At 43.5% G+C, this 18,793-nt stretch overlaps 1 protein-coding gene across 2 annotated transcripts in view; it reads right to left on the bottom strand.

The window, feature by feature from the left end:
* TMEFF1 (transmembrane protein with EGF like and two follistatin like domains 1) overlaps positions 1 to 16,173 on the bottom strand; it is a 110,603-nt gene extending 94,430 nt beyond the window's left edge. For both annotated transcript variants that reach the window (XM_057369441.1, XM_057369440.1), the window contains exon 1: positions 15,904 to 16,173. In XM_057369441.1, the coding sequence (XP_057225424.1) occupies positions 15,904 to 16,150 (247 nt within the window). In that variant the 5' untranslated portion in view covers positions 16,151 to 16,173. The remainder of the gene's footprint in view (positions 1 to 15,903) is intronic.
* Positions 16,174 to 18,793: the final 2,620 nt, after the last annotated feature.

The raw sequence follows: 18,793 nt of genomic DNA on the forward strand, positions 1-18,793 counted from the left end.
TTGGCTCCTCCTAGAAAATACAGCAAATTTAATAGCTCTATGAGGCTTATACATATTGTTGTTCTTGTGACTGCATCATCACTGACATTTAATGAAAATGTATTTCCTGTATTTTGTTAGCCAAACATGCAACTGCTTTAAACTTGCAATAACTTCATAAGCCCATTAAAAGATGCTTCCCATTATGCTACCATATTCCTTTACAGATTTCAAATTTTTAGTGTAATAAAAAGTTTAATTGCTCCTCAATTTTGAGAACGACAGTGCTTAACATCTTGCATTAGATTCCTGCCTCATCTTTTGCTGTTTCRCTCTGTGTCTATAAAACCTTTCTTGCAGTTAAAATTCCTTTTGCACAGASAGATTCTGTCATGTGGAATGGCAGGAATAAAAGTAAATATATTTAGTGAAGTGTAACATGAAGAACAAGGCAAATTAAACAAGAAAATGAATCATAAGCAGTGCTTCTATGCTGGCTACTTAAGGCTYAGAAAAAGTGAACAAGCTCTTTCTCTCTGACAGACTTCAGTTACRTTGAAAACCTGCAGAAAATTTCCCTGGCAATCTGACTGCCTACCTACACAAACTGCACCCTGTTTTCAGAAAGATCAGCTCCTTATTCCACAAGATTTCTGCCCATTTTGCAGAGAGAGAAATACTGAAATTCAATATTTCATTGTTGTGACGAAAATCTATGGTGCTATTTGGGCAGTAGTGAGGTCTGCCCAAGCTCGGGAGACATTCAAGATTCACCGAGGGGTGCAAGGTCATGAAGAAACACCAAGAACTCACTCAAAAATTAATCCATATGTAAAATACATGCATGTACCTCTAGCCAAGCAAAGAGGGCAAACCTTTTCCCTAAAGGTTTTATCTTCCTATTTGATTGACCTCTGGAGTTCATTTTGCTCCACTGGCTGGGCAGAGAAACATTGGTGCTCCTGCTCCAGGACCTTCTCCACATGGAGCAAGGGTACAGTCTRCAGGTGACAAAAGGGACAAGGAYTCCTATCTCCCTGCAAWCCCTTCCTGCTCTCCACCTTGTGGWCCTGTCACATCTAATATTTGTCACAGAATCACAAAACCACAGAATCATTTAGGTTGGAATAGACATTCRAGATCATCAAGTTCCAACCTTTGATCTCCAGCTTGTCAATCAGACCCCGGCACAAAGTGCAATGTCCAGTCAGTTCTTGAACACCYCCCTGGATGGTGACATTAAGAACCAAGAAAAGGAAATATCCACTTTTTGCTGCACTAGGGTTCAGCACCTTTTAGCAAGGTGAACCCATTGAGAGCAGGGTGCATTGAAGGCTGAAGTAGATTAAACCCTTGCCAAGGTCAGCTTCCAATACCCTCTCTCACAAAACCATTCTCTGAAGAGGGACTTATGTCACACTTAAAAACCAAGATGAACCCACTCCCCAAAACTAAACTACAACTCTACAACTTTCCCTTCCTGCTCTGCAAAAGTTTTTCCAGTGTCATATAATGATACTATTAAGCTGATTCTTCTATGATAAATAGAATAAATAACTCTTTCACTTATATTGTTTTCCCTTTCATAGCAAGAAATAAGACAGTCCTATTGACCCTGGGGGAAAAAAAAAAACTGTAGAGAGCTTCTGTAGGATAAGTTGTGAGAGAATCTCAGAAAGAGCCCCATGAAAATGAGGTATTTGACTTATTAAAATGAGTTTGACAGTCCAAAATGTTGACATTTTCTAATTTCTGAACARCTTCTCAAGCAAATGTGGAGTTCTTCGATTTTAATGAATTTTAACAATTTTCTAACACTAAAGTTGCAATAATACACAGAGCTGGGAACTGTATTTTTAGTTAATGGTGTATGACATTTTCCATCATAAGATCAAGTTATAAGTTGCTTACAGCATGCAGGCTTATTGTTTTCATAGAAAATTTCCAGCTGTGCAGTTTTTAAGAATGAAGTTGAGGCACTTAGAGTGCTTTGTTTGGTTGTTTGGCTTTTCTTTGAGAAACAAAATTGTAGCTATTCCATTTTTGTGTTTGAGCATGTTTGCATTCAGGAGCTGARGTACAAGGTGCAGTGAAGCAGGTTTGATTTCCCAGGCTCAGACCATTTTATCCTGCTATGTGAAAATAACCAATCCACCTGAAGTTTCAAGTTACTGTAAGAGATTTATCTGTTATACATCACCCACAAAACTGGTCACAGGCTCCCCCTTTTAAGCACCCCTTTTTTCATGATATCCCAAGTGAGCTCTGGCTTCAGCACCAAGAATCAGTGCTGGAAAACCTGTATATCTGTCAAACATGTCATATTCATATGGTCCCAGTGGTCTCCTTGCCYGAGAGCAGAAAACAGTCTGAGTACAATGCTGAGAACCAGTTGTAAAGGAAAGAGATCTGGCAGGTACAGCATTGGTGGAAAGAAGAGCACAGGAAAGCCAAAGGAGAGGGATCACAGAGTGGAAGAGGCAAGGATGGATAAAACACAGCCACTGGAAAACTTGGAAGCCCAGGCCCGGAGAGAGACCAAGGTTGCTACATCTTTGCTTTCCACTAAGTATGTGGGAGAATTCCATGTCTTTCAGACTGCTGGTTGATAGAGAAAACCACTTTCAGTGGTATCCATTATGCCATTAATTCAAGTGAGAAGTCTCTGCCAGGATTTAATGGGTTTATCCTTCCTCACAGACACTTAAAAATCAGTCCATCCTAAGAAATGTCTGTGTTTACCCTAGCTGAGATTTGTTCTCTCTTTTTCATTTTTTTTTTCCTGAAGAAACTAGTGTTAAGCAAAGCCATAATAGAAGCGCAAATCAAGTGCTCAGAAACAAGAAGATTCCTGAATTAATGTTATTTGAGCAAATGTAATTTTTATGTTCTTGTGCAATGCTAGACAAGTTTCTCAAATCAGATTTTCCAGACATGTTCACTAATTGGGCRTTTCTCATCATGTGGATGCTTTTTTTCCTCAAAGCAATTCAAGCGGGATGCAATAATTCACAGCAGTGGAAGCTGTTCATTGAATATATCAAGTTCTATTAAAAAATTCTAAGTACCTTATTCCACTATTCCCTAAAAGGCAAGTTTTCACCCAGACTTACAAGTCTAATTCACACCAAAAAAGAGTGTAAAGCAGTTTTCAGACTAGTCTGGCCCACGTGTAAGTTTTAGAGACGTCTGAAAAAATATCCAAAAAAGTTACTGATTGTGTTGCTGAGGTGGGAAATTTCTGAATACAGAAATTTTAAGAGCAAAACTATTGTAAAAATATTGACAATAATGACCCTAATTCCTGTTCTCTTTAATATATTTCTAAACGAAGTTTTTAATTTCATTGGTGACACAGAGTTAAGAAAATTGTATATAGTGGGGTCAATCAGGAAGAAATGGGATGTAGGCCTGGGTGCAGAAATAGTGACCAAGGAGGCTGAATGCCATGGCAGATGTCCCCCAGCCMTGAGGGTGACACGATGTCAGCGTGACAGTCAGCATATATGACAGCTCCTTTGTGGGAATGTTCTGTTTACAGGAACAGAAAGAAATAGCTATTTGTAAGTTGTATAACTTTACTAGATATGGGAAACCTAAACACGTGAGTTATCCCACAAAATAAATTTAAAGGCTGTTGCAGCTATTTGTGGTATTAAAGTTTTTAGTGCCAACACTGCRTGTCTAAAGCTGCAGACATTTTCAAAAATGAAACAACAGGGATACACTTCAAAACTTAATTAGAGGGAGCTGTACCACAGACTCCGCCAGTCTATATCAAAATCAAGAATTTATAAAAATATCTTAAGTGGTTACTGATTTCAAAGGACTAAGTACCTTTTCATTTTCAGAATACTAAATAGAAGTTAATTCCAACAAGAGGGTATTTTCCATGTAAGAGATTAAAATTTAACAGTTAAATCTCGTAGTTGCCAAATGAATACAAAACTGTAAGTTTCCTCTTGCAGTTCTGTCTCGTTAAAAATCCTTTAGCAGATCTATAAATTGAAATATCATTGTGGTGCATTCTTACAATACAMAAGCTTTTGCAAAATAATATTAGATTCCTCTTTTGTACACAGAAAAAGGAAATAAATTAACTCCTGGGTAATATCCCTGAAACATTAGCAGTATGAATGGTGCTGGAGCATAATTAGGTTTTCAGAAACTCTCTCCTCTGAACACCCATACACTATGCTATTTAGGGCTAGTTTTGAAAGCTGTAATTAAACAGTMAGAAAACCCCTGGAAAAGAAACAAAATAACCAGCCACATAAAAGTCACAGGCAGAAAACAAACAAACAAGCCCCTRGTTGATCATTTAGGTTTCTTAATGAGTTCTGGTAATTCCAGTAAGTTACAGAAGCCACGCAGAACCTGAGCAGCCAGCTCCCTTCCCTTCAAACTTKAACAACTCTATTATGCTTCAAAAAACCAAATCACTGCTCAGTTTACTGAAATAACATTTTTCTCCCATACACATTCTTGTCAGATAAATCTATAGCTAATARTTCCTCTCTGCCTGCTCGTTTATCCATACTGAAACACCAGGAGAAATACAATTCCCAGAGCTCCTGCAAAGCCCCTTTGCCAGCCTGGAAAGGATTTTCAGGGGCTGGGAGTTTATAGCTGGCCTACAGCATGGCATCCACAGGGCAAGGGATGCTCTCCTGTTTCATCACCTCTGGCAATCAGCTCTGGCACAGGGCTGGCAGAGCCAGCAGATTCATGGAGAGCTGGTGGAACTCCAGCTCGCTTGGAGCCGACGGCATTTCTGCGGCCCCACACACTGGCAAACCAGAAAAAGCCACTGCACCTGTAATGCCCAGCATTTCAGAGTCAGAAAAAAGCAGTATTTAAGGGMCACACAGGAGGCCACCTCTTCTTCAACATATTCATCCATCTCTCCCTGTTCCCGTCATGCCACTCACGCAGTTGGAAGCAGGTGGAGATTATTCACGGTCGCCTGCTGGGGATTCCCTCGGCAAATGTAACGCTGGATTAGAGAGCTCACCAGTTGTCTTCCCGGCGGCTCTGGGACCAGGGAGCACAGCGAGTGGACACTCTGCCAAAATGCACCTGTGTCAGCTCACAGCTCTTGAGGGAGGCTTTCCAATTGCCATCAATTAGCTGCTATTACCTGGTGGACAGCAGACAATCCAAGAACTCTGACTTGTTGTGGTCATTCCGCCCTGGCCCAGATGCTGCAAAGGACATCTTGACTTTGCCAGGTGCTGGGACAGCTGGCCAAGTGAGCAAGGAGCAGAGCCCCATCCTCCCCCCAGGCACTGAGGCCAGGGGGATGGGTGAGGAGGGGCACCAGACCCGTTATCATCCCTGCTCTGCATCATCTCACTGCTGGGGCGCTGGGAGACCTTGTGTCGCTGCTAATCTGAATTTAATCTGTGTATTYGGTTTGAATGCAGGGCCACAGCCACGCTCAGTTCACAGCCTCAGTCAGCTGCACTTAACAGTGTTGTGCACACCTAAAACAGCAGAAAAAACCTAGCCAGCACAAATCTTCATAGAAATAAAGCAGGAGGAAAAAAACCCCACAAATTTACAGGTAAATATGCACCATGACTGAATTCTGCCCTTTGTCTCACACTCATGCCTCTGAAATGGAACAAAAGGCCAATTTCAGTCTTGAGGTACACAGACACGGACTGAGGTACAGTTCACATCCAAACCCAGACTGAACTGGATATGAACATGTCTGTGTGGCTTGGAGAAATGTAGGAATTGAGCCCAGGATTTAGTACAGCTTTGTCTGCAGGCCGGTGGAATATCATTGTTTCTACACCTCTAATCTGTGGAGCTGTATGAGACCAAAATTTACAGGTTCAAACTCCTTATTCAGTAGATAGAAAAATCCAGATGTCACAGGGACCGTGATCTGGGAGCTCCTGCTGATTTTAAACACTTCTGCAAAAACTCCATAGGTAGTGGGCTTCACTCTACTGTTCAGGCAGTCGGATAATCACCCTTGCTCTCTTTGTAGAAATCTTTTTTTTAAAGGTGATTCATGGAGAAATACTAAGACATACTAGGAAATACTAAGAAATACTAAAAAGGTGGCAATTTGAGCATTGCATTTGCTCAGATTGATATATATGAGATTTTTGTTGTGTGTTTTGCTAGCTGTTTATCAACCCACCAATCTTCACCCCCAAGGAAAAAAAAAAACCAAACCAAATAAGAAAAGGCCAAAATTGGAGGAAAATATGGCATAAAGGTCTCCTGTTTCCTTGGATGTTTTYAGAAATAAAAGCATTTACTCACAGAGGATACAAAACAGTAGGTTCAGGTTGCTTTCCACATTAGAAAAGAGAAATTTTCCAACCTATTTCTTTCAGTTACCTGCAGTCACAAAAATGCACGGATCCGTTAGGCAGGAGAGGGGACCCACAGGGAGATTTTCCACCCTTGTCAGGTGGTCCCAAACCAGCATGGCCAGACCTTGCTGCTGCCCTTCCTCCCTGCAGAAGCAGCCTGTACATCGTGTCACTGCCCAAACAGCCTATCCTGCACCTAATCCTTACAATAAAAAGAAAAAAAGAAAATCAACAATAAACCACTTTAAAAGTGGAAAATGAGCACAGAAGCCACCTCTTCTTTGGATAGAGGCTCAATGCTTCCCAAGGAAAATCAGAGAAAAGTCATGAAGAGCTTCTGGTGGTTAAGCTGTTCTGATCTCTTACAGCCTGAGTAACTGAAAGAGATTAGGGACACATTTTCAAGACCTTTAAAGAAAGATGTAATTATAGCATAAAGCTAGTATTGGTATGTAATAACCTTTCATTAAGGAATCCTGAATGCACTGTAGGGTGGCTTTAAATAGCACAGAAATATCTATTGYCATAATACAGGATACTAGTAGGTAACTCCTGTGACAGAAAAGCCTGTGTATTGGGAAAAGACTGTGCAAGCAGTGAAAAACTTAACTTTCCTAAATTAACTCCGATTTCCAGATTTTGATACTGAATTTTTCAGTCATTATGTTTGAATAATAGAAGGGGTTTGGTATCTAATACACTGCTTTAGAYTAGGTTTATCAAGTGTCTAATAAAGCAGGATGCTCATCTCTTTTGTCTTCTGGGTGAGGACTCTTTTATTACAGTGTAGTATCTTTTGTTTTAATGCTGCTCTGCAGTGGATTGCCAGCTCATTAATTTTTCTGCTATAACACCCAAATCCCTTTGCTGATCAGTGTGCTGAATGATTGATTCCCTGCTCCCAGACTAATTTTTTACATTGGGCTGCATTTACCATCTGGTAGATAAATCATCCAAAACACTCAAATTCGGAGCCTGGATCCAGTGATCCTCTTTGTTTGCTCAGTCAGCAGCATGAATATCACTTGCAAATGTGGAGGTTGTGTTCTCTCACCTGGATAACTGCTCCATATTGCAGACACGGGTTTTGACAAAGAGCATTGAGATAAGAATAAGCCTCTTCACATTAACAAAAAAAAAAAAAAAAAAAAAAAAAAAACAAAAAAAAAAAAAACCCCAAACAAAAAAAGGTATCTGCTCATTGTGTTTTCTAGCCAATTTTTTTTTGTTTCATTCCTACTATAGCCACTTGTTTCTCACACGAAAAGGAATATTTCTTACAGTACAGAACCAGTTTTGCATATTTCAAACACATTTAACTATTTTCATGAACACATCCTTTGTAGGTGTAAGCACCTGCACAAGTGAAGAGAAGGGCATCCTTTGCAGTTAAAACAGAGAARAAATACAATGAAATAAATTGCCTTCCCAACCCATGTTTTATATGAGAAAACAATACCATAACCTCAACAGGAGCCTGCCTATTTTATTTTCACTTTTATAACCCTGAAATGATACTTCCATAAAATTATACTTCCAATCAAGACAGCAAAAAAGAACTCTGCCTCACAGAATTGCCTAGGCAAAATTCTGGGAGAGGTGAAGAAAAAGCTGAGGGAGGGACWCGGTGCTTCAGGAAAACAACCATTCATTTGCCCACTGCACGTGGCAACGCAGCTCAGGGAGGGGGCAGGGGGTCCCTTCCTTTAGTCTGAGGATTTTTTGCTCCTCTTTGCTGCCCTGGAGAACCCATTTGGCACAACACACCTGACCTCTGTCCCTCCCAGAGGGATCAGACAGAGGCAGCACACAATCAGAGTCAATACTAATTAGCAAAATGTAAACATTTCATTAGATCAATACTTCTCTGAATTTTTAAAGCAACAAACCGCTACCCAGTTTTTTATCTAACTTTCTATGGAAGTACCTATTGAAAGCACTGTTTTAGCTGTCTCCACCAACCAGCTAAAAACTTTGTAACTTGTTCATGTGCTTCATGGGCACACTTAAGGATTAAAACTTGTATTTTCAAATGAATGAGTTCATTTTCAATGCCTAGACTATTCTGGACATTTTCTGCACACACACAAACACCTTTAACTAACCCTTATCTCAAGTTTTTGTGTAGCTTTTGTTAAGACTGTTCTTCRGTTGAAAATTTTAGATGAAATACAGCAACTTCCGCAAATGATGTTTATCCAAACATTCTTTGTAGTCACATGAGTAGTGTCTCTGAATAGGAAAGAAAGCAAGTAAAGCCCTTTCGAGGTACAACAAACTCCTCCATACACCTCAGGCTTAGGCACCAGGACACTTTGTCACCCACTGCTGCAGCATGTGCGTTTCCAGGAGGTTTTCCATCGGCACAGAGCAGCAGATGTGACAGCAGGCTCTCACCGGGGGCTCTGTCCCTCCTTCCCTGCCTGCAGTGCTCTCACCATTAATGACTGAGACCGCTTAAAACCCTTCCYAAAGCAGCACTTTCTGCCAGCCACAGGTGAACACTGTGTCACACCCCTGAAGCTGGGTAGAAATGTGTCAGTTTGGGAAACACTCAGKGCTGGATCTGGGATAAAGCAACTGGAGCCCCTAAAGACAGCATTTGCTTCACCTCAAACACAGTGTGGTGATCAGGGCAGATTAACCAGAGCTGCACATACCCAACTCTCTGGCTTGCCTGACCGCCCCCATTCACCCCATCTGCTTCCACACGGATCCCATGAGGCTGCTGTGAGGCACAGGAGATGCCCCAGGGCCTTTCCTTGAGGAACCCGGCTGCTGCCTGCCAGCAAGCCAGGCAACAGCAATGGGGCTGCCTACGGCTTTGCAGCCAGGCASTGCCAGATTCCAGGAGCTTTTGGCCTCCAGACAAGACCCGAGAAGAACAGGTTCACATTCAGAAATATGTTCGTTTCATGTCCTGAACACCCTTTTGTCTGTCTGTCGACATTGTAGCTGTTCTCTCCTTTGGCTGCWCCCCTTGGGATGGTCTGTGCATCTCACAAAAGTACAGAGTTTTGCACATATTTAAGATAAACAGGTGCACACCGAGGTCTCAGCCTGGTAGGGAAAGGTGGAGAGGACCCAGCAGCTACCAAGAGAAGTCAGATCACTTCAGAAAAACTACTGACAGTTTTGCCTCGTTCCAGATTTTCTTCCCTTTAGTTTTTACATGTTTTCCTGCTGGTTTTAATTAACACTCTTTTTGAACCGTGGATGAGGATCCTGCCAGCTTGAACATGCTTATATAATGTGGGTGTTTCAAGACTGTAACTGCAACTAAATTTATTTTTATAATACGAAATCAAAAGAGAGGTATTACAAGGGTTTCATTTTATTCTATACCAGATCTTTTAAACACTGTTAGTATAACACATAATCTATTATCAGGAAAGTCCTGTCTCTTCAGTCCTTAGAAATTGTCTACTATAATGAGAATTTAAATTATCCTAAAATAAATCCCGATTTGCTAGTCAAACACTGCCTCCTCACAAACCGCACTATGACCAATGTGGCAGTTTTAGAGCAACTTAAAAGAAATTGAACACTGATATCAGTGTAACATTAAATTGGCTCTCTTAAATGGAGAAATTCACATCAATAGATATGCAAATGCATGCAGAGCCTGCTCTGTCTACCAGCTCCCAGCCAGCCAGGTCTGGGGATTAACCGGGTCAGCGAGAACAGAAGTCTTCCAGGTACTCCTCTAGCAAAGGCTTTCATTGGCATCCTGCTCCACGGAACACAGAAGCTCCCTGGAAAGAATCTTGAAGAGAAAAAAAGACCTGGAAATTTTTCTCTTTTAAAATAAACCAACAAATAAATAGTAGAACATATGACCCATAAATCCCGGACACTTAATGGCTCAACTAATGGTACCACTAGATACTGTCCTAATAACACAAGATTAAATAATTCTGCTTTCACATCCCCTTGAAGCCATCTGTGAACTAAATTAGTAGCAAAGATACATTGTAGCTGTTCGTCAAGACAAAAAGCAGATTTCAGTTTCTCCAGGAAACTTTAATTTCATCAGATCACAGTTCTGACTGCTGAATTTACTCCTAATAAGATTTTGTCTGTAACTTCTTATCCTTTTGTGGAAGAAAAATATCATACAAAGAACATCCATTTTGCCAAGAAATGGTTTCATAAAATAAAATTTATTACCAACTGATTTAGTGAAACAAGCTCTTCCCTACACGCTTAGGAGTTTCACAAAAAACAGCTCCACTCTCACACTCTCTTACTCTAATTCTCTGTATTTCTAAATTGTTAGAATTTCAAGATGATCTAGGAATAAACTACAGCAATTAGAAGGGACTATTTAGTTTACAGCATAGTATTTAATTATCATTTTCTTATTATCTAAAGCCATTTCGGAAATAGAACAATTTTTTAAAAGACTAATTCTATAAAAGATGTCCTTGGTCTTCAGCTCTAATGAGTATTAGTGTCAGTTTAGAAAAAGACAGGCTTCCACCTCATAATCCCAACGTGTCCTCTTCCTCCACTCTTATTCCACAGCACCTGTAAGGACTTAACAAGGAGGATATGCAGGAGTCTCCAGTCAGAAGAAAAGATCCCTTTTCAACATCCCTGGTGCTCAGCCTTTTCTCTTCTGCAAATGTTACAGCTGCTGTTTTCCTGGGAACTACTGCCACTGTCTGCTCTGCAGAGCCTCGCCAAAGTCTGACCATGGGCTGGAAAAGTCAGGAGTGCTTTTAGCTGATGGATCAATGGTGGAATGTGATAATCTCCTTATAGGAAAAGAGTACAGCTTCCTGTCAATATCCGAGGGATTCTCTGCATCTGTACCTCTCTACTGAAATTTCTTGGGCACAGCTTCTTTTTTTTTTCAAGTCCAAGTAAATATTAACTCTCCCCTTTATCCAGTCTACTGTCAACTGTAGAAGAAAACTGATGAGATGTAAGTATAAAATATTTATCCTTACATCAACAGGAAGAAAAGGACCAGACTTCTTGTTTTCCCCTTAATAAGAATTATCAGTGAGATCTTGGTACAGAAAGAACGTTTCCTTAGCAGTGTTTTCCACAACAAACACAGCTTCTTTTCTCCTCTTTTCAAAAAACCAATAAAGAATTTGGATTCAATCCAATCCCCTCAGTCAAGCCTCAATTGCTCCATCACGCTACCAGTTCCCACTAGTGACAATGATGGAGTGACACCTGTTACAAAATGATTTTCTGCTATTCTGACACTTTCAATTCTACTTTAATTACCTTTCGGCTCTTTAATCAGCATAAGAATCTGTACTGCATGGACATTTCATGTCTAGGCAATTACACTAAGGGGAAACAAATATGTCCATGCTACCGTCCCAGTTTTAATTTCTCTTTTTGATAATTGTTTTTACTTTTTATTTATAGTTGATTTATATCCATGCCTTATGATAGTTTCTCAAAGTGATATGTAACCTGACTAGGTTTAGGTCATTTACTTCAGAAGTTCGAATGGCACAAACATGTATCACATTTTATTTGGCTCTGCTGTTATAATTCATTTACAGGAGCATAACTCATAGTATCTTAGATAAAATAACCAATTATTCTAGTCCCGTCTACAGTTTCAGATCAAATGTATCTATGCAAACATAAAAAGACATGTAATTCTTAAAATACRATAATTTACCTGACCCTGTATCTCTCTTACATCCCTTGCTCTTACATTCTCACCAACATAGATGCATATCTTTAGCACAAATTGTTTTTGCCCTGTGTAACTTGGAATGCTATACGAAACAAAAGCCCTCATCCACTTAATTTGAGCAAAAAGCACAAAAGGTATGTCTGTTCTAGCTGATAAGCACAGATGAAAGCCAGTCTTGAGGCCACATCTCATTCTGGTTCAGAGAGTCCCCACTGAGCCCAGGCAGAAACCACGGCTGAGCTCCAGAGACCAGCAGTGCCTGAGGTTTATATCCTCCAAAATCCATGTTCACATCTGCCACGTGGACTGGGCCRAGGGAGCTGCATGTTTGTGCTCACTCTCCCCCATTACAGTGGGGACAGTCTGGATCCAAGCTTCAGACAACACAAAAGTCTGGAGTGAGAAGCAGTGCACAGAAGATTCATTTTGGCCAACTCACTAATTATCTTAAGGCTTCACCTCAAGTGTAGATTTACCAGGTGTGAGTAGCTTTRCACACCATCTTATCCTAAGGATAAACAGCGACACAGCTCATAAATAATAGGTGTCCAGCCCAGCAGTAAGCCTGGGGGATCCCTTCTACAGGATCTGGAGGACAGACGTGAAGGCATCTAAGAAAGTAATAGAAACAAATGCACCATATTTGCATTTAAGCAGGACCTCATCTTGCTCATTCAATCCTCAATAAGCTGAAACAACTTTATCTCCACTCACTTCACTCAGAGAGATCTTAAGAAAAGCAGGGACAGCACTCTGAGACTCACAGGTGGTGCACAGAATCATCCCTAGGAAGCCTATTTTATCAGATGAAGRAACAGCACACTGAAAGGCTTACCAACACAAACATATCCCTGTTAATTAAAATCCTGCCTGTGCAAATCCATACCAATGCACTGAGCAATATCTCTCGTTGAGTCTGTGCACCTTCCACTTAAATCTGCAGCTTTTGGTCAGTTTGGTCACACTASACACACAAGAGATGGGAGCATGTCTCACACCAGAGATTCATTGGACTGAAACTGAAGCRGAAAATGCCCACACGAAGTTTTCATCTCTGTAGAGCACCATAGGATTAGGAGCTCAGCACTGACTACGTGTGGTCCTTGCCCTCACACATGGGRTGCTCAGTAACCCCCTGCATTTGCAGCCCTCGCTAAGGACACTGCTACCCCAGGGGCTGGGCAGAGCAGCGAGCATCACASCCCCGGCTCACGGGCAGTCAGGGAGTATCTGAAATGTTATGGAAGACTACAGGTAGCACTGGGAACAATATAACATCTCCAAAAACACCAGCCTAGGACTCTCTTCTCCAGAAAGAAATGCCCAYCTTGTTTTTACCCCCTTCTGGGTAAAACGGAGTTATTTTATTTCATTAGCTTAGCAAAGTATGGATGGACAGATGAACAAACACACACAAGTCCACATTGTCAATTAACTCCAGATACATCTTAATTCTCTGTTTCCTGCTCTAATCACTTGATCATATGTTCTTCCCTTGGCCAGGGATGATGCAATTATATCATAATTTAACAGAAGACCAAGCTGAAATGCATGTGCCAAAGGAATAGAATCAAGGCTGAAAAAACCATCCCAATGTTCATTTTGTCTGCCTGTGTCCTCCACCTTGCAATGTTCTTTTGTTATAGMAAATTTTTCTTAAACAGCATATTCTGTAGCAATGAAGGAGAGCATTTCAGCATTTCAGGAAAGAAATAGCAAAAAAATAAAGGTAGCTACATAGTCTAGTGATGATAAAACGTTACAAGCCCAGGAACCCTCTCTAGAAGTGAAAAAAAATCCTGTTAGGGCAGCAGGTCTGACTGATGGAAAAAATAAACTTGCAAAACAGCAGAAGAAAGGAGAAACATTTTGCTTCTTTGAATATGGAAAGCAATTTAGAGAGTCCAGACACTTAAAGAAGTAGTAGCAGAGTTCTCAMGTTTAACTTTCAGTATAAACAGCAATGTACGTGGTGGCAGTCCACTGAGAAGGGTGCTAATGCCAACATCTGGCCCSACGTGTAAATACAGGAAACTCATCCTTTTCAGGGAGTAGCTCCTTCAGTAAAAGTTAATGAAGCTATACAAAGGTAAGTGAGGGGAAAATCTGACCCAGATATTGTGTGTTGAYGTTAGTTCTTTCAAAATTAAAGTTGAGTACTGAAACCCTGCCATTTCACACGAAGCAGTTAACACATAGCAGAATCTGACTACTGCATTTTAAACGAAATTTTCCTTCCATATTTCTGGAGTTATGAAACTGAAAAGAGTGCCTGCCACAAGAATGTATATAGCACATACATTTGCTTGTGCCTATTTTTAGTAGAACCGAATCCTGCTGAATGCCTTCAAWATAGCATACGGTTTTCTAATTCCAGGCTGGAAAGCCCTCTTTCTGTGACGGTTTCTAAATAATGATGCCCCTGTGTTCCACATCATCTTAGAAACTTCCTCATACATTTCAGCAGCCTTCCATATTTAATCTCACTGATTTATGCTCATGCCATGGTTTAATGACCCACATGTCTCTGATGGGTAAGCCGCTAACGCCAGTGACACATTAACCTATTAACCTCTCTTTAAAAATAACCATCATATTCGTGCAAATAGAATGAAAAGTCAGGCAGYAGCAGCAAAACAGTCGCATTGTGGTATCACACAGTAACACAGTGTACATCTAAACTGAGTAAAACGAAGAAAAGGGGAGCATTTTGAGAACGTGTAGTAGATTTATTATATTGCAAGACCATTCTGCCACAGTTTGCTGGTCTGCGAATTTGATAGCCTGCTTTAGCAGCATTATCCGTATTGTAAAATGTAATTGGGAGGAAGATCACTCTTCCATTCATTCATTTCTTGAAATCTGTTGTACAGTTTGGGGACCTTACCCTGGAATGTACAGAGAGTTCCTTCCAAGGCGTAAATTGCCTTCCAATCCCGCTGAAGACAATGGGAGCGAGGGGCTCTACGCACAGGGCGAGAAACCTTCATCACCTTGGAGAAGGCACTTTGCACAGCTCTCGCTGGCGATTCGTGCAGTGGAATAAACCTATCATTTTAAAAGGCAGGAGGAGGCATGCACAGCCATTTTTCAGAGGAAAAAAAATAAATTCGCTTTTCTAAATAGTAGTTTTAGAAGACAAACAAATCTTTCTAAAAACCAGTAAACTTTATATTGTATGCATTTACTTTGTTCTACTTTAAAACAACCATATCCCTCAAGATCTAWGCAAACGTGCTGCTGTCATGCCAAACCACATTGCAACCTTACAATACCAGCATATCATTATGTATATCATGTATAAGACATGCAAACAAAGCAGGAAAAAAAACCTCAGAAAGATTATTCTGAGCACCTCACGGGCTATTTTGCTGCCTACACCTCATCCTGAGTGAATCTACACAACAGCCGGACGGGCGGAGAGGCTACCCCAGTGTGGGCTGAACGGAGACAGAGACCCAAGAAAGAGCCCGTGTGAGCCGTCAGGGGCTGCGCTCACGGCGGCCGCCCGGCTCGCACCCTGTGCTAGCGGCAGGACGGGCACGGGGCGGCGGAGGGAGCGGGATGCGGGCAGCCCCCGGGGCGGCCGGGGCGCACCTGCCGGCTCCGCGGCGGGGGGCAGCGGGGAGCAACAAAAGCCGAGCGGCAAAGCCCTTCCCTTCGGCGGGGACATCTCGGACAGGGCACTCCCCGCGCCCCGCACAGGGGCATCTCCCCGCCGGCCGGGGAACAGGCTCTCCGCGCCCGGGGCMGGGGCGGGCGCCGCTCCTTTGTTTTCCTTCGCCCGCAGCGCAGAGCAGMGCMGSGCCGGGCCGGGCGGAGCAGCGGGGCCGCGCTCAGCCCTCCCTCTCTCCCTCCACGTGCAGGCGTGGGCTGCCCGCAGGGGTGGGCGCGGGGCGGGAGCCGGCGGGGCATTACCTGAGCAGTTGATGCCTTTCCCCTTGCCGCCGCCCTGGCACTCGGAGCCGGGCAAGGGATGGGAGGCGCGGCCGGCGGGCAGCGCGGAGAGGGCGAGCACCAGGAGGGCCGAGGTGTAGCAGAGCGCCAGCGGGGGTCCCGCCCGCAGCAGCGGCCGGGCGGCGGCCGGGCTCTCTCCCAGCATGGCGAGGGGCGGCCGAGGAGCAGCGCCGGCGGCAGCGGGATGGCGGCGGCAGGCCCGCAGCATCAACCGGAGCCCGCGGCGCCGCCCGGGCGGGACCCTCCTTTCTCCGCCGCGCCGGAGCGCACCTTCAGCATCCCCGCCGCCGCCGCCCGGGCKCGGTGCAGGGCTGTCCCCGGCGGTGCCGCGCTCGCTCCGCGCCCGTCCGCCCGCGGTGCCGCCTCGCCCCGGCCGCGCTCCTTTGTGCGCGGCGCCCGGCAGCGCCGCCGCTCCGCCTGCAACAAAGGGAGCGGAGCCGAGAGGCTGCTGCTGCCGCCGCCGCCGCCGCGGAGGGGGAGGAGGAGGAGGGAGAGCGAGAGAGAGAGAAGGGGGAGGAAGCACACGTGATGGCAGCCCCCTCCCCCGGGACCGGAGGGGAGGTGAGGGGCTTCTCCTCGCTCGGCGGGCAGGGCGAGCGGCAGAGTCCGCCCTCACGGCGGGGCCGCCCCCGCGGGGAGCGCTGCGGGGTCCCGGGGCGGCGCCGGAGCGGTAGCGGGCACAGCGACAGCCGTGCGGGGATAGCACCCGTGGGTGAATGGAGCCRAGAGGGTCCCCAGGGGCGTCGAGGAAGGAGGACCGCTGGCATAGCTTTTGTCACTCTCCGGGATGGTTTTTTTTATTGTTCGCTAATAAGCCAGCGTGAGTGGGGTTGGGAAAGAAAGCAAAGAGACYGTCTCTGTTATGGATTAACTGTAAGGGCTGTGTTTAATTTTTACYGAACGGAAGCCCGGCACGTACAGCGGGAGCATTTGTACCAGTCCAAGTAAATTAATACGTTTACGGTGAAGGCAGTGAGTTTTGTAACACAGCGCTTTTTAATATGTACTGGTTTTCCAGCCCCTTACATGGAGACACTTCAGGGGTCAGAAGCGCTGCACAGGTACAAGGTACCAGGCACATATCTTGAGTGCAGACACTCAGCAGGTATCTGTGCGGCTGAAAGCTTTGTGCAAATTGACAGCACGGTGACGCTTYTCGCATAGTGAAAACACATGACAGTGCTTTACATTCAACGAGATTTTTTTCCTGTCTCAATTGTCACAGTTCATGCAGGTTTTTTTAATCCACTGTGCAAACCATTTGTTTTTCAGGAACAAAAACTGCCTCTTTCCTTGATCTCTCTGCTGCTACACACCACTGTAAGGTGTAGAGCTTATGTGAAGAGCTCTGGCTTGCTCTAAAGTGTAGCTCTTGTGTGAGGAGACCTTTGAGTAGTTTGTAAACTGGAGCAGTCAAGAGCAAGGCCATAAATCCAGGAGTAAGCTTTGGGGTGGCACAGTGGTCAGACACATAAAGTCAGATTGTTGTCTGTTTGAATACAGCMATGAAGACTAAATCCTGTTTTCTGAGACCGAGAGAGCAATTTCCTTTTGGCATAGAAATTTCAACGTTGGCTGCCTCTGCCAAGTAAATGTTCTTCAGTAATTCCTTGGGGGTGCTGGATGTGAGAAGAGCTCTGCTCCTTGGTARGGTGGGGCACATTTACTGGCATGGAATCGGTTCTGATGAAACTGRGCTGCTGGTGTACACTGGCCAGGATGTTCAAAGCCCTCTGGGTCTGCAGGCTGCTTCTGGTCTGCTAAACAGATCTTTGGGATCTTTGGGTCATGGGACTGGCACAAATGTTTTGAAAGTGGTACTTTGCTGTTGTAGAAGCAAATGGTCTGCATAACTCCTTCCATAAAYACATCTGGATCCATCTTGCACTAAATATGCTGTTTTTCTGTACCTCTCACTGAAGGGCTGGACCAGCCCAGCCCTCATCTCGAACACATTCAAGCCCAGTTCACACCCATTTGTCCTTGTGCCATCCAGTGTTCCAGTGTGGCATTTCTCTTTCCCTTGCATTTAAATCTGTAATACATTTATAGGCAGTAGTCATAGCCACCCTTTGCTGGCCTAATCTATCGGTACATTTTATTAGTCTTCTCCTGTAAGACAGAGCCTCTGTAACTCAGATTTTACTACACTAGATAAAGTTTGGATTCAGCTTCCTTCAGCATAGGTGCAGTTTGTAACAGCTTTTCACGAACTATTGTCAATCTCTGCAATGGAGATAGTCTCTCCTGATTTCTTCCAAAATTGCCTTTTCTAATACAGCCAATTTGCTTTTTATATGACCAAGTCTCACTTGGTTCATGTCATGCTGTGAGTGACAAATACAGGCTACTGCTTGTATTTGTCATTTACAGTTAATAATAATAATAATAATAATAATAATAATAATAATAATAATAATAATGCTTTTTATAAATGTCTAAGTGCATGACCGTATCTTCTCCATTATTGCATTTCATCTCATTTCTTTCATTCCAGTCCTCAAGATTGTGTAGTCATCTCTTTGGTATATTCTGAACCTCCTTTCTATTAACAGTCTTGCACAGTTCTTTGTGTCCACTTSCACTTCCACATCCACAACAATGAAAAAACATGCAAATACGAACTGTTGGTCTCAGAACAGATTTTAACAGCAACAGTACTTCAGCCAGTTCAAACATTCCCCTTCCAGGGCAGTGAGTAGTCATCTSTAGGGAGTTCCCAGCTGAATTTACAGCTTTGTTCGTGTTCCCCATGTCTTTCAGCTTAGCTAGRCTATATCCTGGACTCGTGGGATGGTTTGGAATGGACCTTAACCACCATCTGKTTCCAACCCTCCTGCCATAGGCAGGG

The sequence above is a fragment of the Malurus melanocephalus genome, unplaced genomic scaffold, assembly GCF_030028575.1.
Source record: "Malurus melanocephalus ecotype Western Australia unplaced genomic scaffold, MMel_1.1 scaffold_110, whole genome shotgun sequence".
NCBI classification, from domain to species: domain Eukaryota; kingdom Metazoa; phylum Chordata; class Aves; order Passeriformes; family Maluridae; genus Malurus; species Malurus melanocephalus.